At 42.7% G+C, this 23,072-nt stretch overlaps 3 protein-coding genes and 1 non-coding gene across 7 annotated transcripts; 2 read left to right on the forward strand and 2 right to left on the reverse strand.

The window, feature by feature from the left end:
* Positions 1 to 134: 134 nt before the first annotated feature.
* On the forward strand, positions 135 to 11,234 carry znf687b (zinc finger protein 687b). 4 transcript variants are annotated; one of them, XM_074613383.1, is made up of 10 exons: positions 135 to 265; positions 1,623 to 3,977; positions 5,221 to 5,516; positions 5,606 to 5,790; positions 6,247 to 6,423; positions 6,565 to 6,727; positions 7,066 to 7,422; positions 7,714 to 7,814; positions 8,706 to 8,793; positions 9,240 to 11,234. In XM_074613383.1, the coding sequence occupies exons 2-10, from the start codon at positions 1,637 to 1,639 to the stop codon at positions 9,867 to 9,869; spliced, it is 4,338 nt and encodes a 1,445-aa protein (XP_074469484.1). In that variant the 5' UTR covers positions 135 to 265; positions 1,623 to 1,636; the 3' UTR covers positions 9,870 to 11,234. The 4 variants fall into 4 exon arrangements, with proteins under 4 accessions (XP_074469484.1, XP_074469487.1, XP_074469486.1 ...); XM_074613386.1 differs by having other exon boundaries at positions 5,254 to 5,516; XM_074613385.1 differs by lacking the exon at positions 135 to 265 and adding an exon at positions 372 to 785.
* On the forward strand, positions 6,813 to 6,948 carry LOC141755088 (small nucleolar RNA SNORA13). Its single transcript, XR_012590796.1, has one exon. It is a non-coding gene; the product is annotated as a small nucleolar RNA SNORA13 (small nucleolar RNA).
* A 106-nt stretch (positions 11,235 to 11,340) lies between the features above and the next one.
* On the reverse strand, positions 11,341 to 16,024 carry aqp10b (aquaporin 10b). The gene is made up of 6 exons (XM_074613391.1): positions 15,585 to 16,024; positions 14,610 to 14,736; positions 14,063 to 14,200; positions 12,935 to 13,053; positions 12,542 to 12,759; positions 11,341 to 12,459 (listed from the first exon to the last, which is right to left on the reverse strand). Exons 1-6 carry the CDS (start codon positions 15,900 to 15,902, stop codon positions 12,255 to 12,257), a joined length of 1,125 nt encoding a protein of 374 aa, XP_074469492.1. The 5' UTR covers positions 15,903 to 16,024; the 3' UTR covers positions 11,341 to 12,254.
* Positions 16,025 to 18,604: 2,580 nt separating this feature from the next.
* hax1 (HCLS1 associated protein X-1) lies at positions 18,605 to 22,186 on the reverse strand. The gene is made up of 7 exons (XM_074613393.1): positions 22,021 to 22,186; positions 20,419 to 20,672; positions 20,098 to 20,318; positions 19,745 to 19,808; positions 19,518 to 19,651; positions 19,130 to 19,250; positions 18,605 to 19,040 (listed from the first exon to the last, which is right to left on the reverse strand). Exons 1-7 carry the CDS (start codon positions 22,083 to 22,085, stop codon positions 18,967 to 18,969), a joined length of 933 nt encoding a protein of 310 aa, XP_074469494.1. The 5' UTR covers positions 22,086 to 22,186; the 3' UTR covers positions 18,605 to 18,966.
* Positions 22,187 to 23,072: the final 886 nt, after the last annotated feature.

Consider the following 23,072-nt stretch of genomic DNA (forward strand, 5'->3'; position numbering starts at 1 on the left):
GTTTCCCTCAGGTAGAGCAGATTGGGATGATGTTTAAAAATAGTCTGCTGCTTCTGACATTTCTAAATGTTTAATGTCATTCACAGGAATATAAATATATATACGTGTCGTTTGCAGCATCCTCCCTCCCATGCATTTTTTTCCCAGCTCTATCTTTCATCCTTTGATAGGATGATCTCATGTCACGTGTACAGGAAGCACTGCTGCATTTTCAGCTGAAAAAAAAAAACGAGCTAGGATAGTTCGGGGGAATCGCAATATTCAGGTAAACAATCAAAAATACATGAAATATTAAACGAAAATCCCCATCCCGGCCATCCTCTTCTGTGACATCGTCGACCCTATTATCACCTGGTTGTTATGGTTGTCACACCAGACCTCTGCAAACCTTCTGCTTTTCTTTTAATGGCGAGCGCTAGCTCGTTAGCTAAATGACCCCTCTCCTCTCTGTGTGTCTGTGCTGGCTGCAGCTCAGCGGCCAGCTAGCCTCAGCCTTCAGCCTTCAGCCTTCAGACGAATACCTCTGCTACTAGACGGTTTCCCAGGTTGAACCGTGTCTCAAATGATCACTACTACAAAGCTTAGCATGCACTAAAAGCATTCGCAAAAGCAGTGTTTCCCATTCATAGCAAATCGGGTGCTGAAGCTGTTAAACCAGAGAGGAGGGTTTGGTTGCAGAGAGGTAGCTGCTAGCTGGCTAACTCGCTGCTAGTGCAGGATCCTGATAGCTTAGCCACCTCCTCTGATAACAAGATAACCAGCTGTTGGTTCATATCAAAATGAAGGTGCATGCATTACATTTTGTAAGCAGAATTTACCAAGAAAATATTTAATATTTGTGCATGTTGATGTTTTTTGTAGCAAGTATGCTTGCAAAGACAGAGATCAGAGGATGATGGGTAACAACACAGGCAGATTCATGCTAGTGTATTGTTTAAGGTGCATGCATTACATTTTGATTGTTTAAGGTGCATGCATTACATTTTGTGTGCATAATTTACCTCGAAAATATTTAATATTTGTGCATGTTAAGGTTTTTTGTAGCAGGGATACTAGGAAAGGCAGAGAGCAGAGGATGATGGGTAACAGCAGATTCATGCTAGTGTATTGTTGAAGGTGCATGCATTACATTTTGTGTGCAGAAATTTACCTCGAAGATATTTAATATTTGTGCATGTTAAGGTTTTTGTAGCAGGGATACTAGGAAAGGCAGAGAGCAGAGGATGATGGGTAACAGCAGATTCATGCTAGTGTATTGTTGAAGGTGCATGCATTACATTTTGTCTGCAGAATTTACCTCGAAAATACAAATTAATATTTTGCATGTTGAGGTTTTGTAGCAGGTATATGCTAGTAAAGGCAGAGAGCACAGGATGATGGGTAACAACACTGGCATATTCATGCTAGTGTATTGTTGAAGGTGCATGCATTACATTTTGTCTGCAGAATTAACCTCGGAAATATTTAATATTTGTGCATGTTGATGTTTTTTGTAGCAGGTATATGCTTGCGAAGGCAGAGAGCAGAGGATGATGAGTAACAACGGATTCCATGCTAGTGTATTGTGTGTGTTTGCTTGCTGCTACTGTGTGTATGAATTTGTGTTTTTTCTTTTTTTACAGGAGTTAATCCCGGTATGGGGGACATGAAGACCCCAGATTTTGATGACCTGTTGGCAGCATTTGACATTCCTGACATAGATGCCAAAGAGGCCATCCAGTCTAACCCAGATGAGGCAGAGGGACCCCATGGAGCTGCAGGTGCACCTCTGGGGAAGTCTTCAGACAGCGTGGTGGGGGGCGTTGGGTCATCCTTGAGACCGCCGAGCCCCTCGGACCCCCAGGCAGACACCCCGATTGTTAGTGTGATTGTGAAGAATAAAGTGCGCCTCGAGACCGCAGATGGAGAGGAGGGAGACGCAGACCAGGACCCTATCGATGTGATCGCAGGGGTGGATGTGGGTCCCAGACTGGGTGCGTGTGCCCCTGGAATGGCCGAGTCTGAGGCTCTCAACCACAACGGTTTCGGGGCGTCTGGTGTCTCCACTCCCCTTCCCCTCGGCCAGACCCAGTCGAACGGAGCGCCGTGGTCAATAAACACCCCTAAAGTGTCTTCAGAAGCACCGAGTGCTGGTGCAGCCAAGTCTCACAAGCAGGGCGGGAACATTTTCAACAGACTTAAACCGCTCGTGGCACAGGGGTCTGGAGATCCAGTGGGCCGGGCCAGGAAGATGCAGCTTCTACAGCAGCAGCACCAGCAGCAGCAGGATACAGGCCAAGAGAGGGCAGACGGTGTCAAAGCGTCGTTACCTTCATCTTCCTCTCTGTCCGCTGGGTCGTCTCCTCTGGCTGCAGGCGGGGCCGTCGGACTAGCCTCGCCTTTCTTTCCCCCTTCCAAGCCTCTGCTTCCCACTCCGCCCTCCGCCCTATCGTCACACCCGCTGCACTCATCTCAGCCTTTTAACGGAGCTCCTAAAGGTGGCCCTGCTGGATTTCAGCACCAGCAGATGGAGGAGGACGATTCTGACCCTGATTTGGGGAGTCCACTGGTGATCCAGGAGAGCCCGGACTCCCCGACTTGCACTCAGCTGAGCCGACGTTACAAGTCTGACTCAACGCAGCCCACATCTTCTACTGCGTCTCACCCTAAACCTGGTGACACTCCTTCAGGGGCATCTCTGACTTCATCAACACCCCAGTCCGGCTCAACGGAGAGTCCCCAGCTGGAGGACAGGCATCCAGAACACGTCATAGAAGAGAGAGACTCACCAGAGAGTCCCGAACCGGAGATGCCAAAGTCAACTACTCAAGTCGCAGCCAAGAGGTGCTCCAGCCCCGCGGTGGCCTCCACTCCGCCTCCTTCTGAACTGCGGGAGCCCAAAGAGGAGGAGGAAGAGATGGAAGTGGGGAACGGGATAGAGAAGGTCGCCGATGGCAAAGCCGACAAGGGAGAAAATGGGAGAACGAGTGAGGAGAAGATGGAGGTAGACGACGGCAAGCCTAAACCTCCGTCCACTGACGGAGGAGAAGCAGGCGTTGCCGCGCCGGCTGCTTCCGGAGCTCCAGCCCGACCCCTCAAAGTCAGAATAAAAACAATTAAAACCTCCACAGGTGGAATCACCAGAACTGTCACGAGGGTGGCGCCTAAAGGTGGTGCCGCAGGAAAAGGTTTGGACCCTAAAGCTCAAGCTGGGGAACGTAAGGTGTTAGGAAACAAGGCCCAGAAACTTGAAGCTCCCCCAAGTCACATGACGACAACTTCCCAGAAAGTAAGTGCTCTCAATGCCCTGCCCGTGTCTACGCTCGCAGCCAGCAGCGTCATGCTCGCTGCCGCCACAAAGGTCCAAAATAAAATGGCCGCATCTGACAAGGCCAAGGTTTCTGCCACCGCCGTTAGCATCACTAAATCTGCCGCCCTGCCTGCAACTCCCGCCGTGGCCTCCTCTCCCAAGTTCTCAGTGGCTGCCGGTGGGATCAGTGTACGTACATCCACTAATAAGACAGCTAACGGAGGTAGCGGCACCATCATAGGCGGCACCCTCCAGCCAAACAAACCGGCCTCCATTGTCAACAGCACAGGTGCCGTGATCTCCCGCAGCCAGTCCAGCCTGGTGGAGGCTTTTAACAAAATCCTGAACAGTAAGAACCTTTTGCCGAGCTACAAGCCCGACCTCTCGGCACCTCCGCCACCGGAGTGGGGTCTGCCGCTCCCGGCCACGGGGTACCGCTGCCTGGAGTGCGGTGACGCTTTCGCCCTGGAACGCAGCCTGGCTCGACACTACGACAGACGATCACTCCGCATCGAGGTGACCTGTAACCACTGTGCTAAGAGGCTGGCCTTCTTCAACAAGTGCAGCCTGCTGCTGCACGCCCGGGAGCATAAGGAGCGTGGGCTGGTCATGCAGTGCTCACACCTGGTCATGAGGCCTGTCACTGTAGAGCAGATGATTGGACAGCAGGACATAACGCCTATTGGTGGTAAGTAGGGTTGCAGCTAACGATTATTCGTTGAATTTGTTGTTTATTTTTACGATTTAATCGATTAAAGGGGAACTACGTCCATTTTCAAAATTCATACATGGTATTCCTATGCTCTAAGACAGCCCACAAAATTTAGTAAACATGAACAACTCTCTCCCAAATCCAAAAACTAGAGTAATAAAACTCAAACTTGTGATGTCATGGGGTATAAAGTGTGGAACTGCTCCGTAGACGATGAATTGGGAGAGATTTAGTCAGTAAAACGTCAGAAAATAGAGAAAATGCCCATCAATCTCCCAGAGTCTAATGTGACATCCTCAAAATGTCTTGTTTTGTCCGACTGAAAGTCCAAAAATCAAAGATAAGCAATTTACAATTATATCAAATGGAGAAAAGAAAAAAGAGGATTTTTTTTTTTTCGATTAATGATAAATGCATTGATTATCAAAATTGATGATTAATTTTGTCGATCGACTAATGAAGTAATCGACTGCTTGTTGCAGCCCTAGTATAAGTTCTGCATTAAGTGTGTTTGATGCTTACAGTCAGTTATGTTGTTTACAACATGCTAGGGCTGGGCGATATGGAGAAAATCAAATATCATAATATGTTTGACCAAATACCTCGATATTGATATAAGTGGGTAAACAACAGTCTGGTAAGTTCAGAAAAATACATCTTTACTGTAATGCATCCTTTAAAACCAGGAAAAGACAACACTTATGTTATTACGACGATATCTAGTCTTATATCACGATATCGATATAATACCAATATGATATATTGCCCAGCCCTACAACATGCCAGGGCTGCGACCTGACCATTTTTTCTCGATTAATTATTTGGTCTGTAAAATGTCAGAAAATAGTGAAAATATCCAAATTGCTTGTTTTAGCCGCTCATCCCAAACCCAAAGATATTCAACTTACTGTCATAGACTAGACACAAGCCTAAACAAGCAGGCAAATATTAAAAAATGAGGAGCTGGAACCAGACAATTTTTGGCATTTTTGTTGACAAAAATGCCAAAAATTAATCAATAAAAATTGTTTCTCATTCATTTTCTGTCGTCTCAGCTCCTCATCATAAATTTTCTATTAAAGTTATAAAAGAACCACAAAAATAAGTTAGTCTGATAATATTTCGTGAAAAGGAAAAAACACCCTTCATTCATTTGTGATTCATCTCCATTGACCACGTCCCATCTGTCTCTTCTGGTTTCCACCTTTTGGCTGACCAGGCCTGCTCTCCTCTTCGTCCTCCTCTCCTCCAGTCTCCTCTCCTTCCACCACACCCGGGGGCTCCGCCGCCTCCGCCAACTCCAGCCCGATGAAGGATGCTTCGTCTCCAGCGTCGGCTCAGCCTCGGACGGTCCGCCGCGCGCCCCAGGGCCCCCAGGCGCTGATGCCTCTGCCTTGCAAGAAAGCTGAGGGGCTGCAGTACAACAGCTTCAAATGTACGGAGTGCCAAACACAATTCTCGGGCAAACCCGAGCTGGTCACCCACTTCCAGCAGATCAGAGCTGCTCCCAACTCAGTGAGTCTTTTGTTTCATGCCGCTGATACGTGCTGTTATGAAACGCTGCTGGTGGTCACTGTTTGATTTTACTTTTTCTTCCGTTTCAGACATGCACGCAATGCTCGCCTCCCATGATGCTGCCTAACTCGTGTGCCGTGTCCGCCCACCAGAGGATCCATAAACACAGAGCGCCTCATGTCTGTCCCGAGTGCGGGGGGATCGCCCGCCAAGCCAGCTTCCAGACCCACCTGGAGGAGGCCTGTCTGCACTTTGCCAGGCGCATTGGATACAGGTGTGGAGACACTTACAAAAAACCATCATTAAAGGGATAGTTTGGGTGTTTTGAAGTGGGGTTGTATGAGGTTCTTATCCATAGTCAGTGTATTACCTACAGTAGATGGCTAAAATACGTTTTGCTGCCGGCCCCGTCCACAGCACTGTATTGCTTTGTTGCCTGTACTGCCTGATCTGAGAAAATATGGTCACCGTTAAGATTTATTGTCAGAACAAACATATCATCATTGGTACCAGCTGATTCCTTAGGTTTTGTAGTTTCATATGATACCAGTATCTTCACCCTAGCTTTAAGACTGAGCCCGCTACGACCTCTGAAAGACAGAATAGAGGTACTTTGGATCGATACTTGACGTCCGTGTGTCGATACAATATTGCCACGCAAAATATCGCAATACTATGGTGTATCGATTTAATAATCTTATAATACGTCATACTGTGAATCGTGTCTCAGGTGCTCGAGCTGCCAGGTCGTGTTCGGAGGGTTGAACTCCATCAAGTCCCACATTCAGACCGCTCACTGCGAGGTGTTCCACAAGTGCCCCAGCTGCCCCATGGCCTTCAAGTCTTCCCCCAGCGCCCAGAGCCACATCAGCACCCAGCACCCGACGCTCACCGGAGGACAGGCCAAGTACGTGTACTAACTTCTACCAAAACAACACGTGGGAGATTTTCAACCCACATATATAAAGAAATATCTCCAGAGGATGTTTAAAAACACACATTTGAAAATAGATCCCCTAAAATATGAATTATTTTTCTCCTTTTGCAGAATGATCTACAAGTGTGTGATGTGTGATACGGTTTTTACCCAGAAACCCTTGCTGTACATGCACTTTGACACTCATTTAGCCAAGCAAAAAGTGCACGTGTTCAAGTGTCCTGACTGCACCAAGCTCTACGCCCAGAAAGGATCAATGATGGAGCATATTAAGGTGTGTTTATATATTCAGAGGTCATATATCGTAGATATTAAGTTTAATGGATATAGAATAATGTCACTACAATGAATTAGTCATGTGCCTTTATGTGTTGCCCATTCATTGCCTTCTACAGTGAATGTGGTGTCAGCAAAGGCATAGAGCAATGTCTTGGATCGGCCTTAGCAAGGTTACTACCCGGTTACCTTGTCCTAAGTTCTATACCAAGTACACTCGTTTTTGTGTGCCAGTTGGGAGTAATTTGTGTTTTTAGAAGTAAATAAACTCATTCTGAATTCTCTGTATGCCTCTCTCTCTCTCTCGTCTCACACTTTCCTGTCGTCACCTCTCAGACCGCTCACAGAGGACCGGCAGCCAAACAGACAGAGTCTCAGTCCGACGCCTCTAACGCCGCCTCGGCCCCGGCCAACACGTCCGTTCCCTCCGGCCCCAAATCGAAACCCTCCGGAAAACCTGACAACTCTGACGGAGAGGACTGGGGGCGGGAGCAGGAGGAGGAGGAAGAAGAGGAGGAAGACGACGACGACGACGACGGGGACGACGACTACGAGGCTCCGGGGGGGAACTCGACCGCCCCGGGGGCCAGCAGTCAACCCCCCGCCCAGACCGAGTGGACCTGCCCCCAGTGTCAGACCACCTTCACTGACAACGAAGACTATCTGAGTCACGTGAAGACGGAGCACGGCAAGGTAGCAGCTCTATTATTCACTGATTGTATTGGATTTAATGATTACAGTCAGTGCACTAAATTTGAACAGTTTAACGAGCTAATTGTACTTTGCGGATGGAAACTGACATCCAATCATGGAGGGTGAAGCAGAAAAAGAAGCAGCACCCATACTTGGAGGGAAGCTGTTAATTTCCTGTTTGCACTGCAGCACATTTGACTGAGACTCAATATCTTTTTATCTTATCTCTCTCCGTCTCTCTGTGTGTGTGTGTGTGTGTGTGTGTGTGTGTGTGTGTTTGCCGTGTCAAAGTTCCCGTGTCGGATCTGTGGAGGCACGTTCAGCACGTCTTCCAGCCTGAGGCGTCACGAGCGTGTCATTCACGAGGGCAACAAGAGGGTCTTCCATTGCCAGTGAGTTACTCAAGCTTTCATCAAACACGTGTTTTATCGTTCGTCGGACACAAACTGACCCACAACTATGATTTTAAATTCATTCATTTTCAATTAGAGCTGCAACGATTAATCTATTAGTTGTCAACTATCACATTAATCGCCAACTATTTTGATAATCGATTAATTGGTTTTTAAGTTTAAGTTTTTAAGAAAAAAAAGTCTAAATTCTCTGATTCCAGCTTCTTAAATATGAACATTGTCTGGTTTCTTTACTGCTTTCTGACAGTAAACTGAATATCTTTGAGTTGTGGACAAAACAAGACATTTGAGGATGACATCTTGGGACTTTGGGGAACACTGATCGACATTTTTCACCATTTTCTGACATTTTATAGACCAAACAACTAATCGATTAATCGAGAAAATAATCAACAGATTAATCGACAATGAAAATAATCGTTAGTTGCAGCACTAGTTTCAATGTTTTGCTAAAAAGTAAATCACTGGTTGATCTACTATACTGTTAATTAGTAGAGCTAGACTGATGAATCGCCCATATTGGCATATTGCAGTTATATTGGTACTACGTTGGCCGATAAGTAACAAGATTTTGCAATACAGAAATGCCAAACTAGGTGTGAGGCCATTCAAAAACAGTGTCACTATTTGTAGTACTGATGCTGTTGCTTTTTACACTGTAAAATGCTTCAGCATGTATCTTGGTCAAAATTCTTTCTCAGGGATCTGTAACAAGATGGTGTTTAAATTCTGTGTTTATTTTTTTTTCTTTTCACTCATTCAATATATCGTAATCAGAATTTTAAAACTCCCAAATATCAGTCAGGTTATATTAATTATGCATAGATTTCTTTTTATATACTGATTTAACCCTGCGTGATTGTTTTTCAGATATTGCACAGAAGGCAAACGCACCTTTGGTAGTCGGTTCTTACTGGACAAGCATGTTCGGCTCCATCACAGGACCACAGACGGACAGGTGAGTCTCTAGACGGTGTCGTATACTAGTTCTGTTTCTGATCAGAGTTGTTGTCTAAAGCTGTGTCCCAATTCCACACTACAACGCACATATTGCATCACTTTTTGCATTATAACTGCGGAAACAGTTTACTATGATAATTTGTATATACAGTAGTACATATAATTAAAATTAGTATATAAAAATGGTGGAAATGTTTATTTGTATTTTTCTGATTTATTATATTTTAGATATATTTTTCTCACTATATTTTGTCTGTAATTATTTGTCTGTGTTTGTTTCCTTGTGGTTGTGCGCACTATGTAAGTTATATAAGTTGTCTTTGTTATTAATTATGTTGTATGGAACTGGGACACAGCCGGATATAAATTCTCCTTGCCCTTTTTGCTCGCCTTGCGTATCAATCTTGCTGACGTTTAGTCTCTCTCTAACTTTTGCGTCCTCAGGACCGACCCATGACGAGGAAGCGTGCAGCCACAGGGGGAGAAGGACCAGGTAGCTCCTCAGAACAGGACGGCGAAGGCGGACCTCCTGGAGGCAGGGCAGGAGACGAGGAAGAAAACGCCACCGAGGAAGGCGAGGAGGGCGCCGCGGGTCCCCCGGGTCCACCCGCTCCCGCAAAGAGAACCAGGGCGTCCATCGCGTCGACATCGCTGGCACCCAACGAGCTGGAGGAGGAAGACAACGTTTTCCGCTGCGTGCCCTGCGGCTTCTCCACCGAGGACGGGGCCGAGTTCCAGCGCCACATCCCCCAGCACCGCGCCGACACCGCCTCCTTCCAGTGCCTGCAGTGCGGCGTCTGCTTCGCGTCGGCCGGCTCGCTCAGCAGGCACCGATTCATCACCCACCGCGTGCGGGACACCCAGGGCGACGCAGACCGCGGCACCCCGCGCGCTCACGGCTCCCCCGACGGCTCGCCCGACGGCTCCCCCGGGGCGCAGGGCGAGGACGGAGAGGGGAACCTGAGCTGCAAGGTGTGCGGGCGGCGTTTCGACAAGGCCTCGGACCTCAACACCCACTTCAGGACCCACGGCATGGCCTTCCTCACCGCACACAAGACAGACAAGCCCCAGTAGAGGAGGGGAGGGGCGGGGATCCTCTGAGACTGACAGACGAGGAGGAGTCGAGGGTCACGACGGAGGAGGAGAGGCTGTAGAATATGAATGTTGATCCTGAGATGACACAGCTGCTTCCTGTGCAGTTTTTTTTTAGCCACCATAAACAGTTAAACTCTAATCTACGGCACCTCTTCTGTGCGATTGTAACTGCATGTTTGATCATGTTACTGGTCACTTAACTGAACACACCTGTGATAGACTGTTGAGTGGAAACAGCCCCGAGCAAAGCATTTATATATCAGCCATACTGTGTTTAATACGTCTTGTCCTTCCCATTTCAATCACTCTGCACTGACTGTAGCCACCTGCCTGTTTATCCATGTAACACACGTACTTACATTCACCTCCCGCTGTACTCCTGACAGCTGTAGTGCCGACATTTTTTTGTACCTAACATTGTCCGTTGTATTCACACTCGTTTGCCTCAAGTCCATTTTCATTATTCCAGGCATGAGATCATTTTTTTAACGGCTCCTTTTAAGACTGATCTCAAGACATCTGAAGCATGAAGGGGATTGTTTGGAGAAAATTAACACAGATTTTTATGTTGCTATAATATTTATTTATACGAAACACATGTACTGCTGTTGGTATTTGTGTGAGTCGGTTGCGTCAAAATCGTGCTAAACATGCGATTTACCCGCAGCAGAGACCCAAGATGAGAATCTCTGAAGGCATTTCATTAGGAGACGAGGTTACTGGAGGTCTGTAACCTGTGTAGTGTGAATAATGTGTGATGTTGTTAATCGTTAAGCTAGAAGAAGAAGAGAGGTCAGGCTTCCTGCCAGTAGTATATGTGTACGTTTTGCCATGTAAATACATATTACACTAAAAGAAAGCGTTCTGGTTTTAGTAACTTGCTATGATAATGTGAATACGTATAGTATTTGTACTTGTACTGTTCCCTTTTTCTTTTCCAAACAATTTGAAGTTTAAAAGAATCCCCCCCCAGAGGTAGCTATACATTGTAATTACAAAGCGGAGGGAGAGCGTGGGGGGTTGTGTTGTCTTAATGTGTATGAATACAAAACGTTTATCTCTTTGAGACGGTTCTTTTTTTTATCTACAGAATCAGTGCTCGCTGTACTCACATTTCTTTTGTATGTTTCAAAAACAGCCTTCATGTTCACGTGACGGAGGCCTAAGAGTGGACTTCTTTTTTTTTAGTTTTTGTTTGTATCTTTTATATGTCATGATATCATATTTATATAGCTCAATAGTGAAAACTTTTATGTCATTTTCTTTTCCATGGTTGTGGTCTGCTTGCTGAAATGCCATACACTTTTTTGTGCTGTTTCGAAATAAATGTGTAAAAGAGACAAATCGGCTCGTTCCGGCAGGTTCATCTGCAGAGTTGAGGGTCGCATTCAGAGCAGCAGCTTCAGGTAACACTTTATAATAACCTCAGCAATAATAAATTACTGTTAAACAGTGAAATGATGATATATTTAATAATATAATATAATATTATTATTATTATTAATGCTATTTTAACAGTTTATTGTTGCACACATATTATATTAATGATGTATAAACCTTTAAGAAATCATTTGTAAAACATCTATAAACATTAACATAGATGGACCAGACTTCTGCACCTCCTCTTGTCTGTTTTCAGGCTTTAGAAAATCTACCCCATGACGGGAGACTTTGTCCAATCACAGGTCATTTCAGAGAGAGAGCGTTCCTTTTGGCTGTTCATTAAACAGAGGCAGCTGTCAATCACTCGCAAACTCCGATCAAATGGTCAAACTAAGGAGCATTGATCAAATATGAATCAATATTCTGTTACTGTAATGCATGAGAAAGTTTGCTGCAGCTGGTGGGCGGTGCTTGGTATTTCCTCAACTGATCTCAACATAGCTGCCGGATCACAAACTTTCTCATTTTACAGCTAAACAGTACACTACAAGATGTTTCTGAAAACATTTGAGGTGAGAAATAGGCATTACAGTAACAGAATATTGATCATATTTGATCAGCGCTGCCTAGTTTGACCGTTTGATCGGAGTTTGCGAGTGATTGACAGCTGCTCAGAGACGGCAAGGCTCCAGCTCGGCTCTGATTGGTTGTTTTCCTCCGGTCTGTGAAATCTTGCAGATGCCATTAGGAGCACCGGAGGACACAGAGGCTCATGATTTCTTTCAGATTACCTGTCTCATGCACTACTGTCAGAATATAGTGACGTTATAAGAAAATAACTTTTTTTAATTACATTTGCTCCATTTCTACCCACAATTCATATTATCAAACATTACAAAGACCGCATCAACGAGTATCACACCATAAATAGCATTTACTGTATAAGTGACAGTGTTTTCCTCTTTAACATGGCTTCATTTACTACGAAGTGGGTTTTCCACAGTCTGGCTTCACCCCCTCCAGCTCCAGCCCCGGCTTGCCCTCGGTGGCCTCCTGACATGACGTCTGGAGCTCAGACGGAGTGAGAGGATGGTGCACTTCAACCATTAGCTCGTAGATCAGCGTTCCCAGCAGCGCCCCGACACAAGGAGCCACTATGGGAACCCACCACCAACCACCACCAGCCCTGTGAAGGGTTACATACAATCAGACTTTCTATTCCAAGTCATATTAATGTGGAAGTGCAAGTGAAATGTCAAACTACTAACTTGAAAACATCCGCTCCCCAGCCGGCGACGTACGTGAACAATCGGGGTCCAAAATCCCTGGCCGGGTTGAGGGCGTAGCCGCTGTTGGAGCCCATCGAGATGCCGATGACCAGCACTGCCCCTCCCACCATTACAGGCTGGAGACAATCAGGGACGGAGCTGTTCTTCTGGTCCCCCAGAGCCAGGACACACAGCAGCAGGGCGGCCGTGCCTATCACCTGGACCACATGGGAACTGTTACATACATGCTGAAAAGCAGTTGGGTGCACATCCTGTTCTTTATTTAGGCAAGGAGCAAAATGAGATATTTAATGAAGCAAAAATAGTCTTAATTCACTCTGATGTGAGCGACAGGCCTTTGAATGATCAAAAAGTGTAGTGACACTATCTGACCTGGTCCATGACTCCTCCCCACACACTGAGGTAGTCGGCTGGATAGGTGGCGAATATGCCCGCTGTGGCAGTGGGACCCGTCGCTGTCAGGTCACCTCCGCTGTACGCCCGGATGGCGTCTGCAAACACCGCATCATACATGCGAAAACACACAAAAACACATGAATCATTACCAGAGTTTTATTCATACTAAATATTAAAAGGAGAAGTCACATATAGTCTGTGTAGCCCAAGCCTGATCCTGCATATTCCTCTATGTTGTTCAATGTTGCACTGGGCGACATGAACATGAGTTAATCATCGTTTATGTTCATAATGATAATTGTGGTCAGTGTTGCCGACTTGGCGACTTTCTCACTAGATTTAGGGACTTTTGGAGTTAGCACTGCCGTCTACTTTCTTTGGAAAAGAGTTGTCAACACTGGGCTCGTTTTCCAGTTGGATCATTTTTAAAAATCTGGTGTTCTCTTGCTAGTTTCTCAAGATCACGACCCTTCCTTTAATATTAATATACGGTCCTACTGCCAGAAATACCAACTGGAGCACCAAATGTGTATTAATCCACAGCTAAAAATAGTCCCCAACAAATGTGCCATTTACTCTAATTTTAGTAATGTTTGCTAAAAATTATAGTTCCCATCTGTTTTTGGAAAACTTAAACTATAATTGTGAGCTGTTTTTCTTCAGGAGGAATGAATGAGTTTGGGTCTGAATGCCACAGCGAGGGTTGGGAAGCTCCAAAGTATTGAGAGCCGGTACTGTTGGTTTTGTTCTTTTTATGAGATTTCTTGACAATAAGAAAAAAGCAAAAACAATTCCTTTAAAGAGGACCTATTATGCTTTTTCCCTTTCCTTTAGTTTGTTATGTAGTTTTTTGTACATGTAAAAATGCTACAGTTACAAAGGCCAAAGTCCACACCAAAGGGCGTTACTCGGCCTGAAACACCTTGAATGAAGTCCTGCCTTTTCTTCCGTAACATGGTGATGTCACCAAGTAACACATTTGCATAATAGGTCCTCTTTAATATGAACTTTCCCCTTGTACCTACAGAACATTTCTTGTACTTCTACTCTACTGTTTGGCAGATAATGTGATTCTGATTGCAGCGCTCATTGTAGAAAACTCACCGTAGTACTGCAGGCCGACTGTGGCTGCAGCCAGAAAGCCTCCAAGCACTTGGAAGAAGACGTAGAAAGGCAGCTTGATCCAGGGATGTCTGCCCAGGACGCACAGGCTCAGAGATACAGCAGGGTTCAGATGGGCACCTTATGGTTTGAAATAGTCAAGAATTAAGAACGAAACATTACAGAATTTAAACAGATTTGAGTCTCCTGAAATTGCCATATTAAGGTGTTTTTTTTTAATACCCTTTGCATGCACATAAAATCTACATAGAGATGTTTTGACCTGCACAATGAATAAAGGCGATATTATTATATGTAATGCATGCATTTCTGTTGTGCACAATTTAGGGACTGTGGAAAAATTATTAGAGGCAGAGGAGGGGGAGGGTTTGGTATTTTTTTATTTTAGCTGAAGGCAGAGTAATCAGACTTTTTCATACGTCCTAAATTTACGTTTTATTTCATTTTATTCCTTTGCAATTTAGTTAATCCTTTAATAAATAGATAGATTAAAAAAGGACTACAGTTCTGTCTTCATACAGTCCCTTACCTGAGACACCACGAGACACAAAGACCCCAAATGTCACTCCCAGAGCAAAACCCAGATTGATCGACAGGTACTGCCCCTTCTTATCTCCAGATGTGGTCACCTGGGCAACGGAGCCACATCCAAACAGCTGCAATTACATGAGATGAAGAGCTGTATTAGAAGAATACATCAACATGAGTGTAAAAAAAACTATAAAAATCATACTAAAAGTTGCAGTATAGATGTGATGAAGGTACTGAAACTTCATTGCTCATATTCACACAGAAAAGTTCAACAACTTCTGGCACAGATAAGCGAACACACATCGCTGCCTTTGGTATAATCTCCTGTTTTACGAACTTCATTGCTAAGGAACCTGCTTTATGATTTGTGTTGTAAACGTTCATTGCCCTGGCAGGTGAGACAGTTCAGATAAAAGCAAAACCACACAAACATGGTCAGCAGAGACGAACAAACATCACTGCTTCATTCCAAATCACTGATGCACCACCCTCGTTCTTTATCCTCACTGCCTCCCTCTCTCTCATTCTGTCTGTCTGTCTCTCTGTCAGGCCAAAGTCCTTAATGGTTATCCATTGTGTGGATTCACTAGCTGCTTCAAAACAAGCAATTAAGCATGTGATTGTTTTAGGAAGCTATATGAAATACTTAATGCTGAATTTAATGATCAAGTGAGAATTTGGATGCACTGGTAGAGAAGACATTCATTGTTTTCTGCATCTTACAGCTCATTCAATTAAATGCATAAAGGCTGCATCTACTTTAAAAACACATAGATGAAAGGTAACAGTCTTTGCCTCAACAGGAATTTAAAATATTCACAGACACCGTGTTGAAATTGACTTTAAAGGGTGAATTATTTGCTGTACTTTGACAACTTTATGCTTTAGAAAAAGATGTGATTAACCTCTTCTATCTATACTAAAGTGCCTCATGCAACTGGCTGAAATTTAGATCCATGAAATAAATACTCACAATCAGGACGTAGACTCCGAGGCATTCAGCCATGCACTCCCTGACAAGTTGGTTTCTGATCTGACATTTCTTCAGCAGCCTCTCCATCCCAGAGGTTTGTTCTGCACCGTGTGGCCACAGGTGAGCTTTTTTCAGAGCCGGGCTGCTGTCATCAGGTGGATCTGACCCGCACAGCACTGCACTGTCCGCCTGACTGAGCAGAGTTTGCCCTTTCATACTGGAGCCGTAGGCTACGTCACACACTTTATGGCCCGGCTGAGTACGTGGTGGTGTGTGTGCACGCAGGAGGAGAGGAGAGTAGTTCACCTTGTAGGACATCTTTACACCTAAATCAAAGCAGACATGATTAGAAATACTTCACTGCACAGAACTGGACTCCTCCAAACAGTCCTGACTCACTTGGTTGGTTTGCTGTGATCTCACCTGACTGGAATTAGCTCTGATTGTTCCTCTCGTTTGATTGGTTGTTACATTTCTTCTTCTCTGACAGCAAACAGGATCTGACCCTTACTGTCACACTGAAGTTCAGCAGCTTTCATCTAAAAACAAGGAAAGTGTGTCCAAAAATTCAACCCCCCCAAAAAAAAATCATATATATATACACACACATATAGATAAATATATAAACATATACGAATACCTATACATTTATATTATATACTATACATATATACACAAATATACATAGAATATACTGTAACAACTTGTTTTTGTGCCATATTGCATCTGTATAAATTACCACAGAATAGTAAATCTGATAAGAGATGGAAATCTCTTTGGCTGGCACCATGTGTTCGTACAGTCATCACCGTAATCATCTGTGATAAGAAGAATTACTCCTCCTGTCAACAGTCATGAGAGAGATAAGTGACGGAGCTTATACTCAGGTTTTAGGTGTATTTTTCATATGTATGAAATCAAATGTATCTATGTCGTACACCCTCAGTTTTGTTGGATTTTGCAACTGGTGTCAGCAGTGGAGTAAATTACTACACGACATAAGACAACATGTATGTCGAGTGATTACCACACTAATTATAGTATAAAATGACAGTCTGTTAAAGCATTAAATAGTGTAATACAAGAATAGTAGTAGTAAAATATAGTCACATCTCACATAAGAGATTTCATCTCTATTTTATGGTCTAATAGCATCTGTATAATCAGTTTAAAAGTCCATCTGTTTCCTGTGAAGATAACCTCCTTTCTCAAAGGGAAAACACAGAAAGAAGGTGAATGAAGGGGAAGCTAAACAAATGACTTCAAAGGACATGAATATACTACACACTCTGTGTTCCCTGGATGAATGGCATGCCTTTCTGATCACTGGCTTTTACTTGATCAATGAAACAGCTCATAGAGAAATAGAGAAATATTAGTGGCTGCAATGGATGTAACACGAAAACCCCTCGAGTTCCTCTTTTCTTCTGGTTGCACTTTTTGTGTTTTCTGAACATTAAAGGCTTAAAAAACATGCACGTTGCTCAAATGTTCCTCATGTTGTTTCCGTTTGAGCCTTTTGGAAGCCGTTTTCTGCAACAGTTACGACAGAGAAATAAGATGGGTTTAAACTTTACTTTTTGAGTGAACACACTATAATTCCTGTTTGTTTATGAAAATATTTCAGAAGGAGAGTTCTCTCTAAAGTTGAGTGAATTGCCCATTTTCAAAGGAAAACTCCCAAGGTCCTACGATCTCTACTCCCCTCACAACGACAGATTTGCCAGAACATGAGCAATGAAACCTTTTGATATTTCTTACATGAAAGAGCACTACATTTTTTTAAATTTCAACTGAACATAATTATCATTCTTTCCTGTATCTGAAGGACACAGAAACCAGAAACCTGATCCAGGTCACACTGACACATCATTTATATGAGGGCCTTTTATTTAATGGACATTTTGAGGAAGGATTGAGAAAAGGAGAAGAAGAAGAAGGAGAAGTGGGGTTAAGGTGGAATAAGATAAATAAGATGGGGAAGTCAGAATAGGTGATTTGCAGTCATCCACTATACGTCGTGATAAAAGAGCTAAACTGAAAAGGACCTGAGCCTGAAGGCTTTTATTCAATTTGGAGGGTTCAAGACTGTTAGAAGCTTGGCAGAAACACGGCGGCAAGCAAAGACATGACAAGAACAGAACAAGCTGCATTTACTGTCAGGTTTTTTGGGGATGTGCGTACCCTACACCCTGTTAGTCTTGGATTTCAAATTCAACCTTTTACAAATGCATACCCTCCTAAACTAACTTGCTTCTGTTTACTAAACCACAAGCTGACAAAAACAGTTTGTTTACTGCAGATTTTCAGCCCAAACTAACCGGGTAGGATGGACCACAACAGTGCACTGCAATATCATCTGGCTCTGAGTGTGCATACTCCCTTTAATACCAGGACACTAAAACATGAAAGAAACAGAAGGATGTTACTGTGAGAGATAAAAGCTACAGGTGGAAAAAACACACCAACATCCCAACCAGCTAGTGCAGTTCAATCAGCCAAAAAATAATATGAATTAAACTGGAAGAGGTTGCCATATTTAAACTATTTGAGTTGTTACACAAGTAAAAACTGTAACATTGACATACAAAAGCAGGATCTGCAATACAAGGGTAAGCATTTATGCAGAACACACAAAATAGTATCTGCGATTCAGTATTTTAGAAACGAAAAATGTTTTTCTCTAGACTGTATTGTTTGCAAGAAAAACAAAGGACTAACTGAAGGCTGAATTCACACCAGGCAGCGGCAAAGTGCGGCTCAATAAACACTTTTTTCTGAGGCCGGGAGGCGTTTTCATGTGTTTCAGGCGGGAAGAAATTCTTTTGTAACATAGGTCAACATATAACAGGAGTCACAGGAGTCTAACATTAGCCACCGTAAGATAATATTCATACCAGACCTAATAAGGCTGTAACATCTCTAACTGTATTGAATTGAATGTGTTTCTTGTTTAGTCTTATTTTAAAGTGTGTAACCTAAACTGACTAAACCTAAAACAACAGTCAAATAACAAAGATGTAAATATATTAAGACTCTTTATTTGACATATCACACACTGGAAACCATACAAGCTTATCCTACAGGACAGTTCAAAAATAAAATATGTAACTGTGAATTGTTTTCGACCTGATGTGTCTTCGGGATTGGCAGTTACTAGTCTACGTGGTTAGTTGGAAACCCCGGTGTGACCGTAAACAGGCCAGAGACCCGAATCCAACACCTTCATTTTGGCAATTGAGGGTCGTAGAAGTGTTCTGTCTGTAAACAGATATATATCTTATACATATGCAAACTCACAGCTGTCGAGAAACACTCGGACTGAAAAGTTTTCAAGGAACAAAAGCTACGGTCAACCGAAGAATATATTCCACTTTGGGTGTTACTTAAAGCTTCCAAAGAACTTGGAGAACAATGAGTCATCGTCCCGCATATCCGAAAATGGATTTTGACCACCTGGAATATAAACAAGAATGCATTAGAACTAGATCAAGCTACTGCATTAGATAAAATACTCTAAAAATGCCCACTATACATAGACTGACCTGATATGACGGGTCCAGTTTGATGGTCTGTTCCCTTCAGGCTTCCAGGACCTCCTGAGCGGGTCACCGTGGTCTCTTCATTGCCTTGGCCGTCTCGAACTGTTCGCCTCTCCTCTATAGTCTGATAGACATCGGTAAAAAACATAAATTCAAAGTGGCAACAAAAAAGAGAGGATTACAACTGGAGATATAAATAGTCATAATCGTAGTTTTTAGGATGTTTTCCTCAGCATGAATCATGTCTCAGACCCCGGCACTATTACTGTTATGTTCCACCCACTAGGCCTGAACTGGGCCACTTGAACTGTCCATGAAATGATTGAATATCTGTTGTTAAAGTGTATTCATTTTGATTTATAAAAAAATGAAATAAATCAAGATCTCTCACCCCATCAGGTTTCACCACCTTGGTGACCATGACTGACTGGAAGAACGAGCGGGTCCTTGGTTGGTTCGGCGCCTGACCAGCAGGTGGCGCCAGAAACTGATCCAAGCCACCAGAGGACACTGCAGAGTCCAGATCTGGATGGGAAGGATGGTAAAAAATCAGTTTGGAACACTGAGCAAAATCATATACTTCATTTGTTTTACTGAAGGATTAAAGATATCACCCACCTCTGTCTTCTTTGCGCTCCTCCTCTGGAGATTTCTGTGGCCCTCTTTTCCAAATATCATTAAACTGTTAAGACACCATAAGAAAGTTGATACATAACAATAACCAGGAACACATCATTCTTTTTAGGTTTTATCTTCTTTTCCTTTCCTTATATTTTATTTATCGTATAATTAATTTTATTTTTATACTGTGAAATATATTTACTGAATTTTTTGTAATGAAAAATCTGAACCTTTACTTTATGTAACTACTATATTGAACTTTATAAATAAGCATAAAAAAGTAACACTTCACGTTGCCACAGAAACAAAGTCTTGATGGAAAAAATGGAAGAAAATATGATCTTGTTCACCTTTGAAAAAGGGGTCCAGCCGTGGAACGGCGAGCTGGGAAATTCTGGCGACTCATAAGAAGGATCATTTCTGGGCTCTCTAGATGGCCCTGCTTGGGGTCCTTGTGGGTGGTTGTAGGGGGATTTGAGCATATAGTCTCTGAGAGAGTACCCACCGGATCTCCCTGCACCCCTCTCTGCTCTGCCCTGAGGTGGTGGCGGTGGCATGATACTGGGAACACCTAGAAGAACATAAGTGAGACACAGACTGAATCTACAACTGGGAACTGGAATAGACTGAGATGGTGAAGTACTGGATCATGACTCAGTTAGTTTTCATACCAAAGTGTCCAGACTCTGTCTGTCCGTCCCAGCGGCCCAGCTGGGAGAAGATCTCCTCCATCTCCCTGAGGACGTGGCCAAACCCTGGGGGCTCCTGCATCCTCATCCCGTCGGGGCCAACGCTGAAGCCAAACCTCCAGGCGCTGTCAAAGGGGTCCTGCTGGTCCCCCCGCAACCCATCATAGCAGAACCCGTCTTCTTCATCATCATCATCATCGTCGTCATCATGAGTCATAGCATCGAAGAAGGGGTCCCTGATAACATCACAGTAAGTAAAATAAATGAGTATTCGTGGCATTAATATACTTCAAATCTTGCTTTGGGGTTTGTTCGTTGTGTGCACTAACCAACGGTTACGTTAATAGTACCTTTTCACATCTATCAATAAACTGTTCATCTGTCAAAAGTTTAAAAAGTCGCTTAAAGGGTCATTTATCTGCTGTCTTGTAATTGCTTTTCCCCGTGTTGTCCATGCATCTATTTTTATGTTGTTTTTTTATTTTTTCCCACTCACAATGTTTGAAGAAGTCTTTATAGATATTTAAATCAATATCCTCCTCACAAACACTAACCAGACACTTCCATGCAACACACACACGTCTTTTTTGATATATTTACTCTATTGTTATTATGTATATCTTGTTCTAATTGTTTGTTATCACTATTATTTAGTCATATTATTTATTTATATGAATCACTTGTCTTTTTTTATATATTTACTGATTTGTTATTATTATATATATCTTGTTCTAATTGTTTGTAATCACTATTATGTAGTCATATTAATTCTTTATATTGTCTTGTTTCTAGGTGAAGGCTTCAGATAAGCCCAGTTGTTTTTTTGCCTCTTCCTGCACTTTATATTATTCATTTATTTTTTGTTATGTTGTATAGTCTTAAATTGTGCAAAACAAATAAACAAACAAATAAACCTTAAAGTACTCAATCGTACTAATCCAGAGGTCACTCATAGCCTAAATAAAACAGCAACCACATTATCTGAGGAACCCCTGTGGTGAACCTGCAGAGAAACTCTAATCTTGTCTCTAAAGCTGTTTCTAAAACCCTCATCAACTTCTACCGGTCCACAATAGAAAGCATCTTAACTGGATGCATCCTGGTATGGTTTGGCAACATTACATCATATGACCACAAACTCCTGATGACGACAGTGAAAACAGCATCTAATGATTATTGGATCACCACAGATTACCACAGTTACAGGACATTTACACCTGCAGGAAGAAAGCTCTTTGTTTCATGCAGGACACAAATCATCCAGCATATAGTCTGTTCTCTTATCTCCCTTCAGGGAAGATTTGTGCAGAGTTGTGGATTGTTTTATGGATGTTTTTAGGTTGTTTAATCTTATTTATTGTAGTATTTATCAACTGTACTATTTATATATTTTAAGGGCTGAGAGAGAGCCAGGGTAAAATGCATTTCATTGCATTTCACTGTACTTTTAAATGCATATGACAAATACAGTTTAAACTTTAAACTAAGTAACTCAACAGAGAGCAACGCAGCACCAAGATAGCTACCTTCTGTTATCTTAGCTCAGAGCGGCTGTTACTTGACTTTAAACTCCCATAAACTCACCTTTGGCCTCGGTAATGACCTCCAGGTACTCCGAAGAACCCGCGAAATAAATCAAAAACACTCATTTAGCGACAGTTTTGATAAAAACAACCTAAATCATAACTAAAACATGAAAACAACAGCAGAAAACCTGTGTTGTTGATGCTATCAGGTGCCGTAAAGTGTTCTAGTTACTTCAGAGTGACGCAACTAGTCGTAATGCTACGTTACCGTAAATATCCAAAGGAACGCGCAGCAGAGTTTATTCCCTGTTAATGATGGAAAAGTACACAAGTTCAGTCATTTCTACTTTACTTGAATAATTGCATCATTTTTTTTTGCTAAAGTGTACTCCACGTTTTAAATGGGAATGTGAGTTTTACTTAACTACATTTATAAAAAATGATTTACTTTTACAAACCATCCTTAAATATAAAATATGATCCATTATATGTGTGTATATATTTGACCAGGAATATTTCAAACAAAACATTGGAAGGACCCCCGATTTGTCTTTGTGTTCAACTCTTCGGCTTAACTCCTGTGCTTGTTTTATGCATGTTAGTGCCCTAGATGACAGGGTGTACTGTCCTAGACCTCTAACAATTTGTCATTATTTATGTTTATTTCTTTATTTACTATGACTATTTTATTTTATTTGTATATTTGTGTGTATTTATTTATTAATTTATTTATATTTATTTTTGTACACTATTTTTTTTTTAGTTCTCTCTGGGTATTGTCATGAGTGGGATATTCATTAGTCCAAACATGTTTGTGCAGTTTGTGTCAGTTTTGTATTAACAAAATTCTGAAATAAACTGTTTGAAAAAGAAAAAGATATGATCCATTGATATTGATTGAATCTCGACTAACTACATCAAAATGCATCAGTAGTAAAATACACTAAATATAAGGCTGCTTGAGGCCGTTCTGCTGCATGTAGCCTATTAATACTGATGTATTTTAGCAAAATACATTTTGCTGATAATAAAGGACTTTTCCTTGTAATGGAGTATTTCTACAGTATGGTATAACTACTTAGGAGCTTAGGATGTTAATACTTCTACCAC

This window comes from Sebastes fasciatus, chromosome 17, assembly GCF_043250625.1.
Source record: "Sebastes fasciatus isolate fSebFas1 chromosome 17, fSebFas1.pri, whole genome shotgun sequence".
NCBI lineage: Eukaryota > Metazoa > Chordata > Actinopteri > Perciformes > Sebastidae > Sebastes > Sebastes fasciatus.

Bases quoted from the DNA above. Each gene is read 5' to 3' on its own strand.
- aqp10b (XM_074613391.1), bottom strand. From the start codon at position 15,902: ATGTCCTACAAGGTGAACTACTCTCCTCTCCTCCTGCGTGCACACACA. The intron at 14,737-15,584 runs GTGAGTATTTAT...ATGTAATTGCAG, and splicing joins TCGGAGTCTACGTCCTGATT to CTGTTTGGATGTGGCTCCGT. The intron at 13,054-14,062 runs GTGAGTTTTCTA...CGGTGTTTGCAG, and splicing joins AGTCGGCCTGCAGTACTACG to ACGCCATCCGGGCGTACAGC.
- znf687b (XM_074613383.1), top strand. From the start codon at position 1,637: ATGGGGGACATGAAGACCCCAGATTTTGATGACCTGTTGGCAGCATTT. The intron at 3,978-5,220 runs GTAAGTAGGGTT...TTGGCTGACCAG, and splicing joins GGACATAACGCCTATTGGTG to GCCTGCTCTCCTCTTCGTCC. The intron at 7,815-8,705 runs GTGAGTTACTCA...ATTGTTTTTCAG, and splicing joins AAGAGGGTCTTCCATTGCCA to ATATTGCACAGAAGGCAAAC.
- hax1 (XM_074613393.1), bottom strand. From the start codon at position 22,085: ATGAGTGTTTTTGATTTATTTCGCGGGTTCTTCGGAGTACCTGGAGGT. The intron at 20,319-20,418 runs GTATGAAAACTA...ATGTTCTTCTAG, and splicing joins GACAGAGTCTGGACACTTTG to GTGTTCCCAGTATCATGCCA. The intron at 19,809-20,097 runs GTGAACAAGATC...GTGTCTTAACAG, and splicing joins GCTGGACCCCTTTTTCAAAG to TTTAATGATATTTGGAAAAG.